Raw genomic sequence first — 22,415 nt, 5'->3', positions numbered from 1 at the left:
GTGCAAGGCAGTATTTAATGTCACTGTCTGTCCATGTGTCCCTGTACGTCACTTTAAATTTGTTTCTCGACCTGGGTGCACCTGCGTTGTAAAATGTCCTTCATAGGCTAGGTTGTAGCAACATCATGATGGTCATAGGGAAAATGTATCATGTAGTAGCCTAAACCTGTCACTGTTACATTGGCCTGGGTGAATGGAATATGAGAGTTATCCAATATGCTGTAATAGATATAAGGCCATGCTCATGAAGAAAAATGGCCCTCCATCTTAAACAGCACTGGTGTGCATCTATCAGTTACACATACATGTCAGTACATATACAAGTAGGCCAAAGGTCTGAAATAAAATATTAACCTACACATTTGTAGAAGCAAGAGCTTAAAGTAGTAGTAGTAGCTATTTGGTATCAAGGATAATACAAGAGCAGTGTTCTCTAATCCTGAGTTCAAAATTCGAAAAGCACATTTCGCAAGTGCAACATTGCCATCTATAGGTATCACTCAATTGAAAACATTTAATTTATCAACCATTTCATTAGTTGTGCTATATAAAGATCAACTGTGCCCAGATGGACAACACAGCACCAAAACAGTATCACAACCATTTTAAATCAAATATACTTTATTAACCAACAACTATTTCTAAAACACAAACACAAAAGCATTCCAAACTGGGTCCCCATTGCTTCTTCTTGAAACGTCAGTAATATGCCTCAGGAGGAAATTAACAACACCACATATGTTCAAATGATACAATACAATGGGTTTACAAAGAACTTAGTCACTAGAGATGCTAACATAAAGAAACAAAAACTTCCCAAGTTCAGTCGTCCCTCTCCGAGCTGTCACTTCGACGAGGACTCCTCGAGGTAGAGTGGCTGAAAGAGAGAAAAACTAAAATTAGTTTCCCCTAATTTATTTGCTGTCCATTAACCCCAACTTAAAGTCATTACCTCAGCTGGGAGGAAAAACGCACCTTAGTTTTTGAGGTGGAGCTTTAGATTTTGAACAGCTGGAATTTAAATTAGAATTTTCATTTTAGAGCTCATTCTTACAAGACTTTGACAGTGGCAATTTGTAGCAAGCAAAGTATTTAAAGACCATGCATTAAATGAAAGTTTGTCATGCAAAATGTATTACTTGGGTGAATTGAAAGAATACAATTCAAATAACCTTTAATACATATTTCACATATCGAATTAAAGATGTGAATGTAATTGTTGTTGATTTATTGCAGTCTACCTTTCACTTGTAATGCTTTAGTAGCCTGACTTAACGAACCATCATGCATCTACACCGTTAACTGTAACCATGCATAACGATTGCATGGACATTTGCATTGTCTCGTTTTGCTGCTTATCATGCATTGTCAAACTGTTCCACAGATCGTTTAGAGAAGAGAATGGTGGAAAGAAAATTGGGGTCAGACTCAAGACTTCTGCATACCTCCTCGTGGGGGAACCAGACTTGGATCTGCCCACAGAACCAGACCTGAAGAAGTAAACATACAAGGCATTCATATTCTAGTGTCCCCTTTTCTTGTTTGTCATTGTGGTTTTTATCTCCACCAATAGGTTAAGATCACTTCTGTTACCTTTCCTGCAGTCTGAACATTCAAAAGCTACATGGAATCTGATATTTCAAGCCACCATTGCAAACCACCTTCAATCTGATTGCTGGCAAAGCGACTTGTCTGAACAGTCAAATCTGATTTATTTGCCCTCAAGATACTTTGTTGAGTTTGACAAGAACGTGACGTTGTAGCTAGCTAGCTTGTTAATTGCTTATCAACAAATTAGTGAATGTACTACAAACCTAAACGGCTAGCTAGTTGACTGCTGCGGCTAGCCAAAAAGGACTAGCTTTGAAAGTTGGATAAGCTTATCCTGAGGCTTTAAAAGTGTTCTTACACTATGATTTTGAACATTCAAATCAACTGGGTAAAAGTCCATGGCAAACATTGTTGTCACCTTAGGTTTGCTACAAATGATTCTGAGTAATAGGAAGCACAAGCACCACCACCAATCAGCCTACACCACTGCACACACACCCATCATTACTATGACAACTAGTGTAGCCATGTCAGCAAATGACTGCTATCTGAACACACACATGTATTTTTTATTTAACTAGGCAAGTCAGTAAAGAACACATTTTTGTTTATAATGACGGCCTACAGAAAGGCCTGGGGATTAAACAATATATAGGACAGAACACACATCACCACAACATAAAGAGAGACCTAAGACAACAACATAGCATGGTAGCACCACAACATGACAACAACATGGTAGCAGCACACAACATGGTACAGACAACAGAACAAAGGGCAAGTACGATTTGGTCACTTGTAACTTGCTGTTTGAACAGTCACCATTACAAAACTGATTTGAGCATTAAGGCCTTCAGTGTGAACAAGGCTTTTAGGCCTCACTTCAACTCATTCCATGGAGGTCCGAGTGCCTGCGGGTTTTCGCTCTTCCCTTGTAGTTGATTGATGAAATTAGGTCACTAATTACACTCAACAAAAATAAAAATCAATATGCAACAATTCCAAAGATTTTACTGCGTTACAGTTCATATAAAGAAATCAGCAAATTGAAATAAGTTCATCAGGCCCTAATCTATGGATTTCACATGGGAACACAGATACGGTATGCATCAGTTGGTCACATATCTTCAACAAACCCCCCAAAAAAGTGGCCTGTGGATTGTTGTCCCACTCCTCTTCAATGGCTGTGCAAAGTTTCTGGATATTGGTGGGAACAGGAACACACTGTCGTACACGTTGATCCAGAGCATCCCAAACATGGGCCGTGCATTATTTTACTGAAACATGAGGTAATGGTGGCGGATGGATGGCACGAAAATGGGCCTCAGGATCTCGTCATGGTATCTCTGTGTATCCAAATTGCCATCGATAAAATGCAATTGTGTCCCTTGTCCGTAGCTTATCTTCTCTACTTATCTACTGCAGGGGCAGTATTGAGTAGCTTGGATGAAAGGTGCCCAGAGTAAACAGCCTGCTCCTCAGTCTCAGTTGCTAATATATGCATATTATTAGTAGTATTGGATAGAAAACACTCTGAAGTTTCTAAAACTGTTTGAATGATGTCTGTGAGTATAACAGAACTCATTTGGCAGGCAAAAACCTGAGAAGAAATCCAAACAGGAAGTAAGAAATCTGAGGTTGGTCGATTTTCAACTCAGACCCTATTGAATTCACATTGGGATATGAATGAAGTTCCACTTCCTAGGGCTTCCACTAGATGTCAACCATCTTTAGAAACTTGAATGAGGCTTCTACTGTGTTGTGGGACTGAATAAGAGCTGAATGAGTCAGTTTACTGGCAGAGAGACATTTCCTGGTCATGCGCATTCCACATGATATCGCCCTGCGTTCCTAGACACAAAGGAATTCTCCGGTTGGAACTTTAATGAAAATGTATGATAAAAACATCCTAATGATTGATTCTATACTTAGTTTGAAATGTTTCTGTAATATAACTTTTTGAAGTCTTTGTCCGAAGTTTTTGTCCAAACGCTCGTGTACCTGACGCTAACAAAAGAAGCTACTTGGACATATATAACGGACATTATCGAACAAATCAAGCATTTATTGTGGAACTTCCTGGAAGATCATCAAAGGTAAGGGAATATTTATCATGTAATTTCTGGTTTCTGTTGACTCCAACACGGCGGCTAAATTGATTAAATTTCTGAGCGCCGTCTCAGATTATTGCATAGTTTGCTTTTTCCGTTAAAAAAAATGAAATCTGACACAGTGGTTGCATTAAGGAGAGGTATATCTATAATTCCATGAGTATAACTTGTATTATCATCTACATTTATGATGAGCATTTCTGTTGAATCGATGTGGCTATGCAAAATCACTGGATGTTTTTGGAACTAGTGAACGTAACGCGCCAATGTAAACTCCGATTTTTGTTATATAAATATGAACTTTATCAAACAAAACATACATGTATTTTGTAACATGAAGTCCTATGAGTGTCATCTGATGAAGATCATCAAAGGTTAGTGATTAATTTTCTCTCTATTTGTGCTTTTTGTGACTCCTGGAAAAATGGCAGAGTTTTTCTGTGGCTTGGTGGTGACCTAACAATCGTTTGTGGTGCTTTCGCTGTAAAGCATTTTTGAAATCGGACACTGTGGTGGGATTAAGAACAAGATTACCTTTAAAACGGTGTAAGAAATGTATGTTTGAGGAATTTTAAATATGAGATTTCTGTTTTGAATTTGGCGCCCTGCACTTTCACTGGCTGTTGTCATATCATCCCGTTAACGGGATTGCAGCCCTAAGACGTTATGCCTGCCCATACCATAACCCCAACACCACCATGGGGCACTCTGTTCACAATCAGCAAACCACTCGATTCACACGAGGCTGTCTGCCATCTGCCTGGTACAGTTAAAAATCAGGATTCATCCTTGAAGAGCACACTTCTCCAGCTTGCCAGTGTCCTTTGAAGGTGAGCATTTGCCCATTGAAGTTGGTTACGACACCAAACTGCAGTCAGGTCAAGACCCTGGTGAGGAAGACGAGCACACAGATTGCCTTCCCTGAGACGGTTTCTGAGAATTTGTGCAGAAATTCTTTGGTTGTGCAAACCCACAGTTTCATCAGCTGTCCCGGTGGCTCATCCCAGATGATCTCGCAGGTGAAGAAGCCAGATGTGGAGGTTACACGTGGTCTGTGGTTGCGAGGCCGGTTGGACCTACTGCCAAATTCTCTAAAATTACATTGGAGGAGGCTTATGGTAAAGAGATTAACATTTAATTCTCTGGGAACAGCTCTTGCTGAACATTCCTGCAGCCACCATGCTCCCTCGAAACTTGAGACATCTGTGGCATTGTGTTGTGTGACAAAACATTTTAGTGGAATTTTATTGTCCACAGCACAAGGTGCACCCGTGTAATGATCATGCTGTTTAATCAGGTTCTTGATATGCCACACCTGTCAGGTGGATGGATTATATATGCAAAGGAGAAATGCTCACTAACAGGGATGTACACAAATCTGTGCACTAAATTTGAGAGAAACTTTTTGTGGAACATTTCTGGGATCTTTTATTTCAGCTCATGAAAAATGGGACCAACACTTGTTATGTTTATATTTTTGTTCAACGTAGTAAGTCTCTTACTTCATCTAAATGGAAAACCTGCAGACACTATGCCCTCCATGGAATGAGGAACCTGCTTTAGTCTCTTAAGTCAGTGATGTAATATATCAAGGGGACAAATGTCTAAATTGTAATACCCGAAACGGTTAATACCAACACAAAATTGTATTTTGTTGCAGTAGTGACAACCTTTGGGGATTGACAAACTGTTGCATTGTTAATTACTCAACTTATGTAGCTGCATTGTTGACAATAGCAATGTAACGCTGATCAGAGCATTGAAACAGTTATATTTCTCACCTGGTCTTTGCATGAGAATGTGACCTAGACCTTGATCTGGACTTTGATCGAGATCTAAAAAGAAAATTAGGGGAAAAAGCAACACCCATCATTTACTAAATAAGTGAAAAATGTTGTTGTTTTACACAATGTGGGATCTTTAAATAATGCAAGCAAGTCCATTTTTCTACAATTTACCTTGATCTCTTGGGGGTAAGGGCTCTAGATCTTCTAGGAGAACGAGAGCGGCGTGGAGAGAAGGATCTTGATCTAGAACATAAATATCAAAAGCTGTTAGCTAATATACCTTCAGACCCGGTAAACTCTGCACTGCCATTCCTGATCAACTACTCTATCATACTACAGTAACACATATAAATCTGTATATGCATCTGTGGTGAATGTATGCATGCATGTATATGGAGTTGTGTACAGCATAACAGTGTAATGACAATTTACTCTACACTGAGTGCACAAAACATTAGGAACACCGGTTCTTTCCATGACAGACCAGGGCTCTCCAACCCGTGTTCCTGGAGAGCTACCATCCTGTAGGTTTTCCCTCAAACCCTAATCTAGCACACCTGATTCTAATAATTCGCTGATTGATCAGTTGAATTAGTTTAGTTACAACTGGGGTTGGAGCAAAAACCTACAGAAAGGTAGCTCTCCAGGAACAGGGTTGGAGAACCCTGACATAGACTGACCAGGTGAAAGCTGTGATCCCTTATTGATGTCACTTGATAAATCCACTTCAGTTAGTGGAGATGAAGGGGAGGAGACAGGTTAAAGAAGGACTTGAGACATGGGTTGTGTATGTGTGCCATTCATAGGGTGAATGGGGAGTTTTTCCTAGCCACCGTGCTTCTACATCTGCATTGTTTGCTATTTGGGGTTATAAGCTAGGTTTTTGTATAGCACTTTGTGACATCTGCGGATGTAAAAGGGGATCTATAAATGCATTTGATTGATTGGGCAAGACAAAAGATGTAAGTGCCTTTGAACGGGGTATGGTAGTAGGTGCCAGGCGCACTGGTTCGAGTGTATCAAGAACTGCAATGCTGCTGGGTTTTTTACGCTCAAGTTTCCCGTGTGTATCAAGAATGATCCAGCACCCAAAGGACATCCAGAGAACTTGACACAACTGTCACAACCCCCCCCCCTTAAAAGACCTAGATGCACTATTGTAAAGTGGCTGTTCCACTGGATGTCATAAGGTGAAAGCACCAATTTGTAAGTCGCTCTGGATAAGAGCGTCTGCTAAATTACTTAAATGTAAATTAGAATCAACATGGGCCAGCATCCCTGTGGAACACTTGACACCTTGGAGTCCATGCACTGACGAATTGGAGCTGTTCTAAGGGCAAAAGGGGGTGCGACTGAAAATTAGGAAGGTGTTCCTAATGTTTTATACACAGTATATTCAGTAAGTATTCAGACCCCTTCCATTTTTCCACATTTTGTTTCATTACAGCCTTATTCTAAAATGGATTAAACAACACATTTTCCTCATCAATCTACATGCAATACCCCATAATGATAAAGCAAAAACAGGTTTAGAAATGAAAAAAATCATTAAAAAAAAACGTATTTACATAAGTATTCAGACCCTTTGCTATGAGATGCGAAATTGAGCTCAGGTGCATCATGTTTTCATTGATCATGCTTGAGAGGTTTCTACAACTTGATTGGAGTCCACGTGTGGTAAACTCAATTGATTGAACATGATTTGGAAAATGCACACACCTGTCTATATAAAGGTCCCACAGTTGACTGTGCATGTCAGAGCAAAAACAAAGCCATGAGATCAAAGGAATTGTCCGTAGAGCTCCGAGACAGGATTGTGTCGAGGCACAGATCTGGGGAGGGGTACCAAAACATTTCTGCAGCATTGAATGTCCAAGAACACAGTGGCCTCCATCATTCTTAAATGAAAGAGGTTTGGAACCTCCTCCTAGAGCTGGCCGACCGGCTAAACTGAGCAATCGGGAGAGAAGGGCCTTGATCAGGGAGGTGACCAAGAACCGAATGGTCACTCTGACAAAGCTCCAAAGTTCCTCTTTGGAGATGGGAGAACCTTCCAGAAGGACAACCATCACTGCGGCACTCCACCAATGAGGCCTTCATCCCCACGGGGGATGCATGGTGGCGACAGCATCATGCTGTGCAGATGTTTTTCAGCGGCAGGGACACTGGTCAGGATTGAGGCAAAGATGAACGGAGAGATCCTTGAAAAACACCTGCTCCAGAGCACTCAGGATCTTAAGACTGGGGCGAAGGTTCACCTTCCAACAGGACAACGACCCTAAGCCCACAGCCAAGACAACGCAGGAGTGGCTTCGGGACAAGTCTATGAATGTCCTTGAGTAGCCCAGCCAGAGCCCTGACTTGAACTCAATCGAACATATCTGGAGACCTGAAAATAGCTGTGCAGTGATGCCTGTAGAGAAAATAGAGACAATGGGAGAAACTGTAGAGAAAATGGGAGAAACTCCCCAAATACAGGTTTGCCAAGCTTGTAGCGTAATACCCAAGACTCGAAGCTGTAATCGCTGCCAAAGGTGCTTCAACAAAGTACTGAGTAAAGGGTATGAATACTTATGTAAATGAGATATTGATGAGGGGGGGAAACAATTTAATACATTTTAGAATAAGGCTGTAAGTAACAAAATGTGTAAAAAGTCAAGGGGTCTGAATACTTTCTGAATGTACTGTACAATAATTTTTGTTTCATTATACGTGTTACGAAAAAAGAGGTCCAAGAATAGACCCCTGAGGAACTCCATCGATGATTGATGTGACCCTCTTCCGAGGAAGTTGGACAACAGAGCCTTTGGAACGAGAAAAATGTGCATAAGAATGCTCACCTCCTGCCACGGCCCCGGCTGCGAGAGCGAGAGTACCTCCTCCCACCGGACCTGGAGTGAGACCGGGACCTAAACCACATCCAAACGAGGGGGAGGGAGGGAAAGATTGACAGTTCAGAGCAGGCCCCGCGAAGCCCCACATAACACTGCCTCAGTCTGTCTTTAATTCTGACCTGGCCTCTGACAACAACAATTACCCTAAGCCCACTGATGCTCTGACTCTGGCTCAAATCAACACACAAAAAAAGGGGGATTACATTAGATTTAGCATTACACGTGCAATGGAACTGGTAGTAGGAGTCACTACATAGACTAGAGGTCGACCGATTAATCGGCATGGCCGATTAATTAGGGCCGATTTCAATTTTTCATAACAATCGTTAATCTGCCTTTTTGGACGCCGATTATGGCCGATTACATTGCAATCCACGAGGAGACTGCGTGGCAGGCTGACCACCTGTTACGCGAGTGCAGCATAAAAAGGACCTTGTGGCTGCAAAGAGCCAAGGTAAGTTGCTAGCTAGCAATAAACTTCTTATATAAGAAAAAAAATCAATCTTCACATAATCACTAGTTAACCTAGTAATATCATCAACCATGTGTAGTTAACTAGCTTGTTTTGCATTGCATATAATCAATGCGGTGCCTGTTAATTTATCATCGAATCACAGCCTACTTCAACTTCGCCAAATGGGTGATGATTTAACAAAAGCGCATTCGCGGAAAAAGCACTTACTTTGCACAAATTTACCTAGCCATAAACATCAATGCCTTTCTTAAAATCAATATATTTTTGTAACCTGCATTTGTAGTTAAAAGAAATTCATGTTAGCAGGCAATATTAACTAGGGAAATTGTGTCACTTCTCTTGCGTTCAGTGCAAACAGAGGGTAATATGCAAAAGTTTGGGCCGCCTGGCTCGTTGCGAACTGTGTAAAGACCGTAATTAATTTGCCAGAATTTTACATAATTATGACATAACATTGAAGGTTGTGCAATATAACAGCAATATTTAGACTTAGGGTTGCCACCCATTCGATAAAATACGGAACGGTTGCGTATTTCACTGAAAGAATAAACGTTTTGTTTTCGAAATGAAAGTTTCCAGATTTGACCATATTAATGACCAAAGGCTCGTATTTCTGTGTGTTTACTATATTATAATTAAGTATATGATTTGATATTTGACAGAGCAGTCTGACTTAGCAGTGGTTGGCAGCAGCAGGCTCGTAAGCATTCATTCAAACAGCTCTTCACTGCGTTTGCCAGCAGCTCTTAGCAATGCTTGAGGCACAGCGCTGTTTATGACTTCAAGCCTATCAACTCCCGAGATTAGGCTGGCAATACTAGTGCCAATAAGAACATCCAATAGTCAAAGGTATATGAAATACAAATGGTATAGAGAAATAGTCATATAATTCCTATAATAACTACAACCTAAAACTTCTTAACTGGGAATATTGAAGACTCATGTTAAAAGAAACCACCAGCTTTCTTATGTTCTAACTTAAACGTTAGCTTTTTTACATGGCACATATTGTACTTTTACTTTCTTCTCCAACATTGTGTTTGCATTATTTAAACCAAATTGAATATGTTTCATTATTTATTTGAGACAATTGGTTTTATTTATGTATTATAATAAGTTCAAATAAAAGTGTTCGTTGTTCATTCAGTATTGTTGTAATTGTCATTATTACATATATACAGTTCAAGTCAGAAGTTTACATACACTTAGGTTGGAGTCATTAAAACTTTTGTTTTTCAACCACTCCACAATGTCTTGTTAACAAACTATAGTTTTGGCAAGTTGGTTAGGACATCTACTTTGTGCATGACAAGTAATTTTGCCAACAATTGTTTACAGGCAGATTATTCCAGTGGGTCAGAAGTTTACATACAGTAAGTTGACTGTGCCTTTAAACAGCTTGGAAAATTCCAGAAAATGATCTCATGGCTTTAGATGCTTCTGACTGGCTAATTGGGGTTATAAGCTAGGTTTTTGGCTAATTGACATCATTTGAGTCAATTGGAGGTGTACCTGTGGATGTATTTCAAGGCCTACCTTCAAACTCAGTGCCTCGTTGCTTGACATGGGAAAATCAAAAGGAATCAGCCAAGACCTCAGATTTTTTTTTTAGACCTCCACAAGTCTGGTTCATCCTTGGGAGCAATTTCCAAACGCCTGTACAAACAATAGTATGCAAATATAAACACCATGGGACCATGCAGCCATCATACAGGTCAGGAAGGAGACATGCTCTACTTCCTAGAGATGAACGTATTTCGGTGTGAAATGTGCAAATCAATCCCAGAGCAACAGCAAAGGACCGTGAGAAGATACTGGAGGAAACAGGTACAAAAGTATCTATATCCACAGTGGAACGAGTTCCATATCGACATAACCTGAAAGGCCACTCAGCAAGGAAGAAGCCACTGCTCCAAAAACCGCCATAAAAAAGCCAGACTACGGTTTGCGACTGCACATGGGGACAAAGATCGTACTTTTGGGAGAAATGGCCTCTGGTCTGATGAAGCAAAAATAGAACTGTTGGCCATAATGAACATCGTTATGTTTGGAGGTAAAACTGGGAGGCTTGCAAGCCGAAGAACATCATCTCAACCGTGAAGCACGGGGGAGGCAGCATCATGTTGTAGGGTGCTTTGCTGCAGGAAGAACTGGTGCACTTCACAAAATAGAGGGCATCATGAGGAATTGAAAATTATGTGGATATATTGAAGCAACATCTTAAGACATCAGTTAAAGCTTGGTCGCAAATGGGTCTTCCAAATGGACAATGACCCCAAGCATACTTCCAAAGTTGTGGCAAAATGGCTTAAGAACAACAAAGTCAAGTTATTGGAGCGGCCATCACAAAGCCCTGACCTCAATCCCATAGAATATTTGTGGGCAGAACTGAAAAACCGTGTGCGAACAAGGAGGCCTTACAAACCTGACTCAGTTACACCAGCTCTGTCAGGAAGAATGGGCCAAAATTCACCCAACTTATTGTAGGAAGCTTGTGGAAGGCTATTTGACCCAAGTTAAGCAATTTAAAGGCAATGCTAACAAATACTAATTGAGTGTATGTAAACTTCTGACCCAATGGGAATGTGATGAAAGAAATAAAGGCTGAAATAAATCATTCTCTCTACTATTATTCCGACATTTCACATTCTTAAAACAAAGTGGTGATCCTAACTGACCTAAGACAGGGAATTCTTACTAGGATTAAAAGTCAAGAATTGTGAAAAACTGAGTTTAAATGTATTTGGCTAAGGTGTATGTAAACATCCGACTTCAACGGTATCGGTATCGGCTTTTTTGGTCCTCCAATAATCGGTATCGGCGTTGAAAAATCATAATCGGTCGACCTCTAATATAGACATAGCTGTTCATGGAGCTAACGTATCCTGCTTAAAGCAGGCCTTTCAGTTCTCTAGTAAAGAGTGGAAGAGAAGAATGTTATTGTCAAGTCATACATTGGAGATAAAAACACAATTGGTACTTGAAATAAACCTTGCGAGTTTGCCCGGTTGACCCACTTTGGACCAAGGTTCGAGCAGATCTAGGCGTTCTAGAAGTATCTATCAGCCGACCTCTGCATCTAGTCGTGTTCTTCGATTTCTAACGATGATGATTGTATTGACAGCCAAATCGCTTGATTGAGACTTGATAGATGCAAGGCGATTTGTCTAGACGGGACCATGGTCTACCAGGTTGTCCTCTTTACAAAACCCCAGGCTCAAATTGATAACCAAATCATCTGGTGAATTGTCAGCCCTCTATGAAATCTTTAAGGTGCAGCTAGAAGTGGTAGTTGCTTGAGAAGGGGAGGTCTGGTTGATCGATCAACCCCATGGTCATAGGATCGAAAGTGTGGAATTTGCTAGATGCCTCATGAAATCGTTAAGGATCGTGACACTCTGAATCAAACGACGAAACCTGAAATGTTTTGACCAGGTGAGTTGTTAACAAAAAAAACCCACATAACAGTTCAGAAGTATTTCCATATTTTAAAAGGGATTAAGTGACAGATGGAAAGACAAAAGTTGCAACAACAACAGGTTGTATGATAGTATAATAATCATCTTTCATTTTTTTTTATCTACATAAGACACTGAAAAATCAAGACAATGGAAAATAAGCGACAACTATCAAAATAAGAAAAGACCAAAACAAGCTAAATCTGATGTATTGGTTAAGGAGGCTTTACCTGGTCCTCCTTCGTCGACCGTAGCGGTGGCAGTCGTAGGCATAGTGCCCCCGCTCACCACACTCATAGCACTTGTCGTTGGAGTCAAAGGGCCGGTTGGTGGGCGCACGCTCGTACCGAGATCGCCGCGGCATTCCTGTAGATAATTCAACTCGAACTCGAGATCCAGAAATCAACCTGAAAAACAGTCAGTTCGACAGTCAGCAAATTGCACAATGGCATAGTTCACTTTAAAAAGAGGACTTAAGGAAACCCATCTAAAGTGTAACAAGCATTTAGGAACATACCTTAAGTGTATGATCTGGATAGTAGCAAATGAGTAACAAGATAATACCAGCTACCTGCTTACCATCTACTGATAGATGTCCCTAAACCAATCAAATCCTTCAATATTTGCAAAGAGCAAATTACATTATTGATTGGCAAACGTCAACAACACAGGTGCCCTTTGAGCCCTTTCAGCTTGTAGGTCCTGGAAAGTAGGCTAAACTTGGGGGAAAAGTCTGAAGTCTTGAGGTATCACTTACTTGCCGTCAAGGCCTCGGACCGCATCTTCTGCATCCCGGGTGTCTTCAAACTCCACAAAGGCAAAGCCCGGGGGGTTCCTAGCAATCCACACGGTTCTTAAAGGTCCGTAATACCCGAACGCCCGCTCTAGCTCTCCTTTCCCTGCACCAGTGCCCAGGTTACCGACATAAATCTTAGAGTCTGCAAAGGAAAAACAGAAAGAGGTGCCACCACTGCTGCAACTCGCTGACATCTGTTCTGAGAGGCCTTTGATTTCCCAATCCCCTAAGCACAGTATCAAAAGGGTTGTTGGAAGTAACTGCACAAATGTAAAAATCACATTGAAATGCAGCCCTCTCAAGGCATCCCATTTGTATTGAGGTCAGTGAATAATTAGCATAGGGTTGGCCTGAGGCAGTTCCTCATGCTATGGTCTAAATAAAATTATAAATTACTAGTGTCAGGCATATGAATATAATATTGTGTATTTTTCCACATGACAATGAGCTGTATGTAGTGATTTCCTGTAATTACGTATGACCTAAATCACACTAGAGCAAATATTTGAAGCCTGAAAATGTGATAAATTAGGCAAAGGATCAACCTTATCTCCATACCTTGCTACTAGATTGTGTAACATCTAGTAATTTATCAATTTCTACCTGTCTGATTCAGAGGGGTTGTGTTAAATGCGGAAGACACATTTCAGCTGAATACTTTCAGTTGTACAACTGACTCGGTATCCCCCTTTCCCTTTCTTTATAATAAGACAACATGTTTATGGGGTTATGATTAGGCCTAGGCCCATGTTTGATTTGCATTAGTTGCCAAGTGAACGTGTAATTTGCTCTTTGAATTTAGATGTAATCCATCCCCTAACATATGTCATACATAACCATTGAATTCTTTATGACACCGACTAACGTTACAGAGGAATGGTGTATTCATCAAGCGTAGCTATGTTTGGCTCTGTGGTGAACGAGTCAACACATCAACTAAGACAGAAGGTGGAACAGCCAGTGAGGTGAGGATTTTGTTTATTTTTGTTACTTAGCCTAATTAAACTGCAAATAAGGTCCAATTTTATTTCTCAAACGTCTTGGGGACCACAGATGTTACATGTTATTGATCTATTCCAGAGCTAGCACACCTAATTCAACTTGTCTACTAATCCCTACTGATATATTTAAAGCCGCAATCAGCAGTTTAGCCTAAAGACCCAAAGTTGAATTTCATTGATTTCTACATCAGGCAGAAATTGGCATTTGGATCAGGAAAGTTTCCTCTCATGACCTCTACAAGCTAGAGTGTTGAATAAAATAATATTTTCGTTTTTTGTACTTTTACCACCTTCTTCATGATATCCAATTGGTAGTTACAGTCTTGTCCCATCATTGCAACTCCCCTACGGACTAAGGAGAGGCGACAGTTGAGAGCCATGCGTCTTCCGAAACACAACCCTGGCAAGCCGCACTGCTTCTTGACACAGTGCTCGCTTAACCCGGAAGCAAGCCACACCAATGTGTTGGAGGAAACACCGTCCAACTGATGACCGAAGTCCGCTTGAAGGCACCTGGTTCCTCAACAAGGAGTCACCAGAGCACGATGGGAAAAGGAAATCCCAGCCGGTCAAACCCTCCCCTAACCCAGACGGCGCTGGGCCAATTGTGCGCCGCCTAATGGGTCTCCTGGTCACGGCCGGCTATGACACAGATCAAATTGTATTTTTACTCACTTTCCCGGTTGTCCACGTGGTTGGTCCTTTTGCAGGTAGACATATGTCTACCTATGTCTCAGGTATGTCTACCTGAGACATATCGACAGGAAGTACAAATACAAACATTTCAAAGCGCTGGTAGTGCGTTCAGATTTCTATCACCTGAAGCATGCACACAAGAGAGACAGGCATACTTGGCGAGCACGTGAATGTATTTAAATGGTTCTGCGCATGCTTCAAGTGAAAGAACTGAATGCACCACCAGCGCCTTGAAAGGTTATTATTATTATTTTTATTTGACATTTATTTTACTAGGCAAGTCAGTTAAGAACAAATTCTTATTTTCAATGACGGCCTAGGAACAGGGGGTTAACTGCCTATTCAGGGGCAGAGCGACAGATTTGTACCTTGTCAGCTCAGGGATTCGAACTTGCAACCTTTCAGTTACTAGCACAACGCTCTAACCACTAGGCTACCCTGCCACCTCGTTAATGTAAGTATATTTTCCTGTGAATATATTGTCTGTAGGAATGTAAGTAATTCAACATTCTGGCTTGTGAGGAAATTTTCCAAACAAATGTAATGGCATTAATAACAAAGCCTTCCCCGCCCCTGCTGAGAAATGTAACCTATCTCAAATTCATAGAGCAATGGATATAAGGAATGATATAAGGAATGACCATCCTATGATATCAAAATTATAGTTTTAAACTTGTTTTGAGGCTTTATAGCTAGTTTTTTGTTAACATTTACATTTTTTGTAAACATTGGAGTAAAACAAACTTATATTTTGGGTTCTGATGGGGTACAACAGTTGAACTAAGGTCATGAGGCATTTAAGCTGCAATATGTAACTTTTTGTTATGGAAAATATATTTCACAGCGGGTTAGATGGTACAATGATTCTCTACACAACGACTGCTTGTTTTGTCGCAAACTATTAGAATTGTAGCAACCAGGAAATGGCGGAGAGATTTCCGCATATTGCACCTTTCAATTCTTCAACAAACAATGGGCACATTTCATTAATTTAATTTATACGTCCACAAATAGATGTAGCAACTGCAGATTGCCCCTTTAAAACATTTTGATTAAAAAAATAGCTACATAATCAAGCCATTGATTAGAGAATCGGGTGTGCTCGTTTAGGGCAAGAGCTAGGAAAGCTAAGTAACGTTACGCCTAATGTAGCTAACGTTAGATAGTTAACTAAGCATGAGATTATCTTCACGAATACTGTATTTTGTCTACTATTGAACATGCGTTAGATAATATTTTTGTGAAGTGAAAATCTGTTTTGCTATTTAGTTTACCTCCTCCGTTTCGACCGTGTCTTGACATGATTCAAGGCCCGCTTTACAATCGATCTGCGCATGCGTGTGGCAAATGATTCTTCTGAAAGGACTGTCAAAGACAGGACGGGTCACTAAATGTACTCGGGCAATGCAATAAATTGCTAAATGACTCATATTTCATTCCATGAATCACACAGTAGACTATTAGGTTGGTGAAGAGGTTAGTAATATGTAACGAGGTATTTAATTCTTCGGGCTGGAACCTTTGGAATTGTATCACTGTTTTCTACGACACATTTGACCGTCGGACAAATTTAATCACAGGCTCAATCCAGCTAGCCAGTAGCCAGCTCATTCACCTGATTTGGAGATTAAAGCCCAGTGTAACTTATTCTCGGTCAGTATATTGAAATAGTAATGGACACGTGGCGTCAACTGAAGCCACTGGAGTGGTGTAAATATGTCAACAAAGAGGTCAAAGTGACAGCGCACGAGAAACAACAACATCATGGTTGGGTTTTTACCGTTGATCCAGTATCTGCCAGGTAACTTCGTCAACTTCCCAGTACTCTTTCCCGATGGCCATGTGAACAATTTGTTGATGGATAGCTATCATATGAAAATAATACACCAATGCACTGATTTGTCAGTTTTTTCTCCCACTTATATAGTGTGGTACCTAGCTACAACAGTGACGAGTGAAGACGCCACTCTGTTATGAGATCTAAGTTTGAGCATCCTACTTCGTAACTGCTATCCCTAGCTACAGTGTGATATTTTTGATGTGACTCAGTCATAGACAATACCAGGATTGTTGCTTTGAAAGGGGTGTATATCAGCTGAGTTGACACTCAATGCATTACCTATTTTCTCTCCCTCAGTATAGTCCTAGTGACCTTCCAGGAGAAAGGAGGCACACCGACGGTCCGAGTTGTGACAGGCCATGCAGTGCAGGAAGTAGAGGTCCTCCAGGAGGGTAATGAAGAAACGGCGGGGCGGCTGAGGGTCATTTTCACACCCCCAGGAGCCCACGCTCTTGGCCCGGAAGAAGTGAGGCACAGGAAAGAGCGCCTCCGCCTGTGGCTGGAAAAGAACCGCATCCCCGTGGAAGAGAAAGGCGAGATGCTGTGCGTGGCCAACGTGCTGACAGTGAGCGCCCCTTACGGAGCGGAAGACTGTAGCAGCTCCAACGAGATCATCCTGGCCCGAGTGCAGAGCCTGGTGGAGAGCAACCCTGATTCAACTCCAGACCAGCCTGCCAACTCCTGATGAAGGATTCACTTTGACATATAGGGATAGTTTACCAAACTCAGATCAGGCTCAGCCTAGTCCTGGAATAAAATACATGGTCTATTTCCTTGATCTCCATTGAAATAGCTTTTTAGTTCAGGACTAAGCTTAATCTGTGTCAGGGAAACCAGCTCATAGTGGATGTCAATAGTCTAAAATGGTCTCGTCTCCTTCATCTGCCTCTATGTGGGGAAAAAGATGGACTGGGAATTGGGTCTTGGCCATGTGTCTTTCACCTATCCTACGTTTTTAGATAAGTGAAGGTCGAGGAGGGGAAAGCCACTCTAGACTGTTGGGATGAACTGAGAGACACTTAAAATGCTTTGGATTGTTGATGGTTCAAATGTTACTATAATCATATTAAACAATGGACATTGCTATCACAAAACAAACAGTTGGCAACATTACGAAATGTGACTTTTTGGTTCTAAAGATGCCTTTTTTGTAATATACTTTTGTAATTAAACGTGCACTGTTACTTACAAACCAATAGTTGCATCTGTCCCGCTACACTTAAATATCTATAAAAAATAACAAATAAAATACCTGTGCCTATAAAATCTATGTTATGAATCTTTAATTGTAAATAATTTGACTTGATAAAACTTGAATAAATCTCCAATAATTAGGCTTGGGTGGTATACTGTACACTGGGGTATTTGGAAAAAGCCACAGGATGTTTTTTTTCCCCAATACATTTTAATACTTGTAGCTACTTTTTAAGTAAATACCTACAGTCAACTTGTGCAATATGTTAAGAGATAAAGCAGATCACGTTTGTTCATTTTACCCCTGTCACATTATTTTACATTATGACGCTTACCTTAGTTCCTCAGAACAGTTGACCCAGTCAAGGGTTTGTTTGTAAATAGCACAATGGGAGAAAGTGGAAGCAGGTGAATCCAGGTGGGTATTGACAGGGGTATATTAAACGTTTGCATCAATAGAGTGATCAGGGATGTGCAACTACAGTTTTTCTTCAAAGAAAAGACATTAGCGCAACACATTCAGCAGAAAATAGCTTCATTTTCATCAGATGACAACAGAAGTGCAATGTTATTTGGCTGGTAGAAAATGAAATTACATTGAAATAGCAAATTATTTTATGTAAAAACAATGCCCGGCCATTTAATGTTTATCATAGGAAGAACGTAGCCTGCTACATTTTCTAATGTTTTGCTTAAAGTTAATCGTACTAGAGTAAAGTAGGCTGGCTACACCGAGAAAAGCACTGGAGAAATGTATACTGAACAAAGACCTAAACGCAACCAGTAAAGTGTTGGTCCCGTGTTTCATGAGCTGAAATAAAATATCCCAGAAATGTTCCATGCGCACACAGAAAGCTTTTTTTTAAATGTAATTTATTTTGGTCCAACAGACATATACAACAAAATGCACAATGTGGACCCAGAGGATATTACTGGAAAGTATTAATTAAAACACTTGTTTCCAAAGTGGTCCTCTATGGGAAAAGCAATAACATGTAATGATTAAAAGACAAGTCAAAATTACAACCAACCATAAAAACATGAATTTATATTGACATCCTAAAAAGTGTCAACATTCACTGCACTTCTCCCTAACCTTAAAAATCAATAATATTAATTTCACATTAAAACAATCTATTCATTTCACATCATACCGATCCTTCAAATAATACACCTGACCAGCAGTGGTGGTGGGGGGGGGGGGGGGGGGTACAAGAGACAGTTTAGTGGTTTCCCTTACTTAGACAACCAAATGAAAACCTTTGCCTGCTTTTTTCAAGCTATTTTTACTTTTTATTTGCTTGATTTCTAAGGGCAGGCTATTCCATAGACAAATGCATGTTTGGAAAAATGTGCTCCTTGCAGTACTGTTTACTCTTGGGATTTTACATGACATAACACTATCTTTGGTATTGTGACTGTGTTGGTTATAGACCATATCAATGTGTTTTTTCGTGTAACATGGGGCACGATCATTTAAGATGTCAAACATATGATTAAGTTCAAGTTGGTCCACTCTGGACTCCAAAGGCAACAAGCCCACCTTCCGGAACTCCTGTACCCCTATGTGGGTCCTAAGAGGGACATTCAGCATATACCTAATAACGTTATTTTGCTTGACCTGCATTCTCTTTTTCAGTTTTTTTGAGAACCCACTATACCAAGCAGAGCAGGCATAATCAAAATTACACTGAATCAAGGTTGAGACAAGCAGTTTCTTAACTTTAATTTATTTTAAAATATCTAGTGTTATGATGTAAAAATGTCAATTTGTTTGCCATTTTAGAAATAATTTTAGCTGCAATCAGGTCTTGGGAAAGATCTAGGAACACACCAAGATAAGATACATTTGTTTTAGATTCAATCTCCTTGCCTGTGCAGTATACTTGTCAGCCTTAATAAGCAATCTACATTTTGTTCCAAACAAAATCGATTAAGTTTTTCCCAAATGTAGTGACACTGTTGTCAGACAACCAATCTCTAACAAAATGCAATTCCTTACTCAGGGTCTCCTCTATGTAAACTGCATCCTTCCCTGATACCAGTATGGATGAATTATCAGCATAAAGCAGGAGTTTGCCCTTTACTGTATCTGGAATATCATTAACGTATATAAGAAATAAGAGAGGCCCTAAAATAGATCCCTGCGGTACTCCACAGGATATTTCTTTGGCCTCTGACAGAACATCACCAACATTACATACTTGTGTTCTGTTGGTCAGATAAGACCTAAACCAATTCACTGCTACATACTGTAATTTAGACCCATGTATTTCAGTTTCATCGGGATCATGGTCCACCCACTCCCCAGTGCGTGGGCCTATGCCCTCCCAGGCCCACCCATGGCTGCGTCCCTGCCCAATCATATTAAATCCATATATTAGGGCCTCATTTATTTATTTCAATTGACTGATGTCCTTATATGAACTGTAACTCAGTAAACTCGTTTACATTTTTTGCATGTTGGGTTTATATTTTTGTTCAGTATAGCTACAAATCAGTCAGAGCGCTGTCTGCTCATAGAATGCCTGTTTGTGAATTCTCATCTGAGTGGAGAAGTGCAATTGAACCACGAAATTTGTCTGATGCCGAGCATAAATTACAATAAGAAGCGTTTTCATTTCTGCATTTAGCAAGATAATTCTTATGTGTTTTATAATTTTTCCCTGCTTGAAAAACACAGAATTATGTATTAATTTAATGTAACCCTTAAATGTAACTTGCTCTTTAATCTAAGTAAGTGGCTGAATTAATAAGGTGATGGGGCATCATATTGTGTTAGCTAATTGCCATGTTTGAGAAGTCAAATCCCTTTGGATGAGTTATATGTATTACTGCTACTATCTTGAAATCCTTGGGGTTTTTCTCTCTGTTCTTGGCCTTTTTTCCTTCTCCAGTCTTATATTCTCCTCTCCCCTATTCTCCTATATTCTTTCCCCTATTCTCAGAGCAGGCAGGCCCATTGCCCTAGCAACTCCAGACTCCACACAGACTCAGCATAGCCTATATATACACAGAGCAACGAGGCAGATATTTCACCAGATGTATAAATGTGAAGCATCCGCTTGGCTTTTCCACTCACTACCAACTATGGTTATTAATCTCGTCCAATTTGAGGTCAGTAATTGCTGTTCTTATCACGCCCTGGCCTTAGTATTCTGTGTTTTCGTTATTATTTTGGTTAGGCAAGGGTGTGACATTGGGATTTATGTGGTTTGTTTTGTCTGGGGTTGTTTGTAGTTATGGGATTGTGGTTAGAGTAGTACTCTAGGTAAGTCTATGGTTGCCTAGAGTGCTTCTCAATCAGAGGCAGGTGTTTATCGTTGTCTTTGATTGGGAACCATATTTAGGCAGCCATATTCTTTAGGTCTCTTGTGGGTGATTGTTCCTGTCTTTGTGTTTGTGGCACCAGATAGGAGTGTTTCGGTTTTTCACGGTTCTTGTTTTGTAGATTGTTGTATTTTCATCTTTATTAAAGATGTACAAAACTAACCACGCTGCATTTTGGTCTGCCTCTCTTTCACCAGAAGAAAACCGTTACAGAATCACCCACCAAAACCCAACACAAAACATGCTACCTAAATATGGTTCCCAATCAGAGACAATGACTAACACCTGCCTCTGATTGAGAACCATATCAGGCCAAACATAGAAATAGACAAACCAGACACACAACATAGAATGCCCACCCAGCTCACGTCCTGACCAACACTAAAACAAGGAAAACACACAAGAACGATGGTCAGAACGTGACAGTCCTGATGTCCAGAAGCTCTTTTCGGTCATAAGAGACGGCAGCAGCAACATTAAGTGCAAAATAAGTTACAAACAATGCAAAAAAATAAAGTCATTTGCACAATGTCTCTGGTTCACATTCGCTTGTAAATGTCCAAACTCACAAAAACGGACATTCAGTAGGTCCTACCTTTATACAGTACCAGTCAAATGTTTTTGTTTTTATTTACTATTTTCCACATTGTTTAATAATAGTAAGACATCAAAACAATAAAATAACACATATGGAATCATGTAGTAACAAGTGTTGAACAAACAAGTGTTAAACAAAATCTAAATATATTTTATACGTGAGATTCTTCAAATAACCACCCTTTGCCTTGATGACAGCTTTGCACACTCTTGACATTCTCGAAACCAGCTTCATGATGTTGTCACCTGGAATGCATTTCAATTAACAGGTGTGACTTGTTAAAAGTTAATTTGTGGAATTTCTTTCTTTCTTAAAGCGTTTGAGACAAACAGTTGTGTTGTGACAAGGTATGGGGGTATACAGAAGATAGCCCTATTTGGTAAAAGACCAAGTCCATATTATGTCAAGAACAGCTCAAATAAGAAAAGGGAAACGCCAGTCAAGAACTTTAAAAGTTTCTTCAATAGCAGTCACAAAAACCATCCAGCGCTATGTTGAAACTGGTTCTCATGAGGACCGCCACAAGTAAGGAAGACCCAGAGTTACGTCTGCTGCAGAGTACAAGTTCATTAGAGTTGCCAGCCTCAGAACTTGCAGCCCAAATAAATGTTTCACAGAGTTCAAGTAACAGACACATCTCAACATCAACTGTTTAGAGGAAACTTCACGAATCCGGCCTTCATG

The 22,415-nt window shown here is 40.3% G+C and overlaps 2 protein-coding genes across 4 annotated transcripts; one reads left to right on the top strand and one right to left on the bottom strand.

Annotated features, from left to right (window-relative positions):
- Positions 1-603: 603 nt before the first annotated feature.
- LOC115142670 (serine/arginine-rich splicing factor 7) lies at positions 604-16,149 on the bottom strand. Of its 3 annotated transcripts, XM_029682309.1 has the most exons (9): positions 16,044-16,149; positions 13,034-13,214; positions 12,507-12,683; positions 8,290-8,358; positions 5,621-5,692; positions 5,444-5,497; positions 1,446-1,490; positions 976-1,011; positions 604-877 (listed from the first exon to the last, which is right to left on the bottom strand). In XM_029682309.1, exons 1-9 carry the CDS (start codon positions 16,069-16,071, stop codon positions 823-825), a joined length of 717 nt encoding a protein of 238 aa, XP_029538169.1. In that variant the 5' UTR covers positions 16,072-16,149; the 3' UTR covers positions 604-822. The 3 variants fall into 3 exon arrangements, with proteins under 3 accessions (XP_029538169.1, XP_029538170.1, XP_029538171.1); XM_029682310.1 differs by lacking the exon at positions 976-1,011; XM_029682311.1 differs by lacking the exons at positions 976-1,011; positions 1,446-1,490.
- Positions 16,150-16,231: 82 nt separating this feature from the next.
- gemin6 (gem (nuclear organelle) associated protein 6) lies at positions 16,232-17,879 on the top strand. The gene is made up of 2 exons (XM_029682312.2): positions 16,232-16,570; positions 16,907-17,879. Exons 1-2 carry the CDS (start codon positions 16,443-16,445, stop codon positions 17,292-17,294), a joined length of 516 nt encoding a protein of 171 aa, XP_029538172.1. The 5' UTR covers positions 16,232-16,442; the 3' UTR covers positions 17,295-17,879.
- Positions 17,880-22,415: the final 4,536 nt, after the last annotated feature.

This window comes from Oncorhynchus nerka, linkage group LG15, assembly GCF_034236695.1.
Source record: "Oncorhynchus nerka isolate Pitt River linkage group LG15, Oner_Uvic_2.0, whole genome shotgun sequence".
NCBI lineage: Eukaryota > Metazoa > Chordata > Actinopteri > Salmoniformes > Salmonidae > Oncorhynchus > Oncorhynchus nerka.
The sequence above is the reverse complement of the archived record's forward strand: the minus strand, read 5'-3'. Positions and strand labels throughout refer to the sequence as shown.

What these genes read in the sequence shown, in the direction of transcription:
- gemin6 (XM_029682312.2), top strand. Translation starts at nt 16,443, where the DNA reads ATGGACACGTGGCGTCAACTGAAGCCACTGGAGTGGTGTAAATATGTC. An exon ending in GTTGATCCAGTATCTGCCAG is followed by an intron (nt 16,571 to 16,906) that starts GTAACTTCGTCA and finishes TCTCTCCCTCAG; the next exon opens with TATAGTCCTAGTGACCTTCC.
- LOC115142670 (XM_029682309.1), bottom strand. Translation starts at nt 16,071, where the DNA reads ATGTCAAGACACGGTCGAAACGGAGGAG. An exon ending in AGCCGGGGCCGTGGCAGGAG is followed by an intron (nt 5,693 to 8,289) that starts GTGAGCATTCTT and finishes TTTATGTTCTAG; the next exon opens with ATCAAGATCCTTCTCTCCAC. An exon ending in CATTCTCATGCAAAGACCAG is followed by an intron (nt 1,491 to 5,443) that starts GTGAGAAATATA and finishes TTACTTCTTCAG; the next exon opens with GTCTGGTTCTGTGGGCAGAT.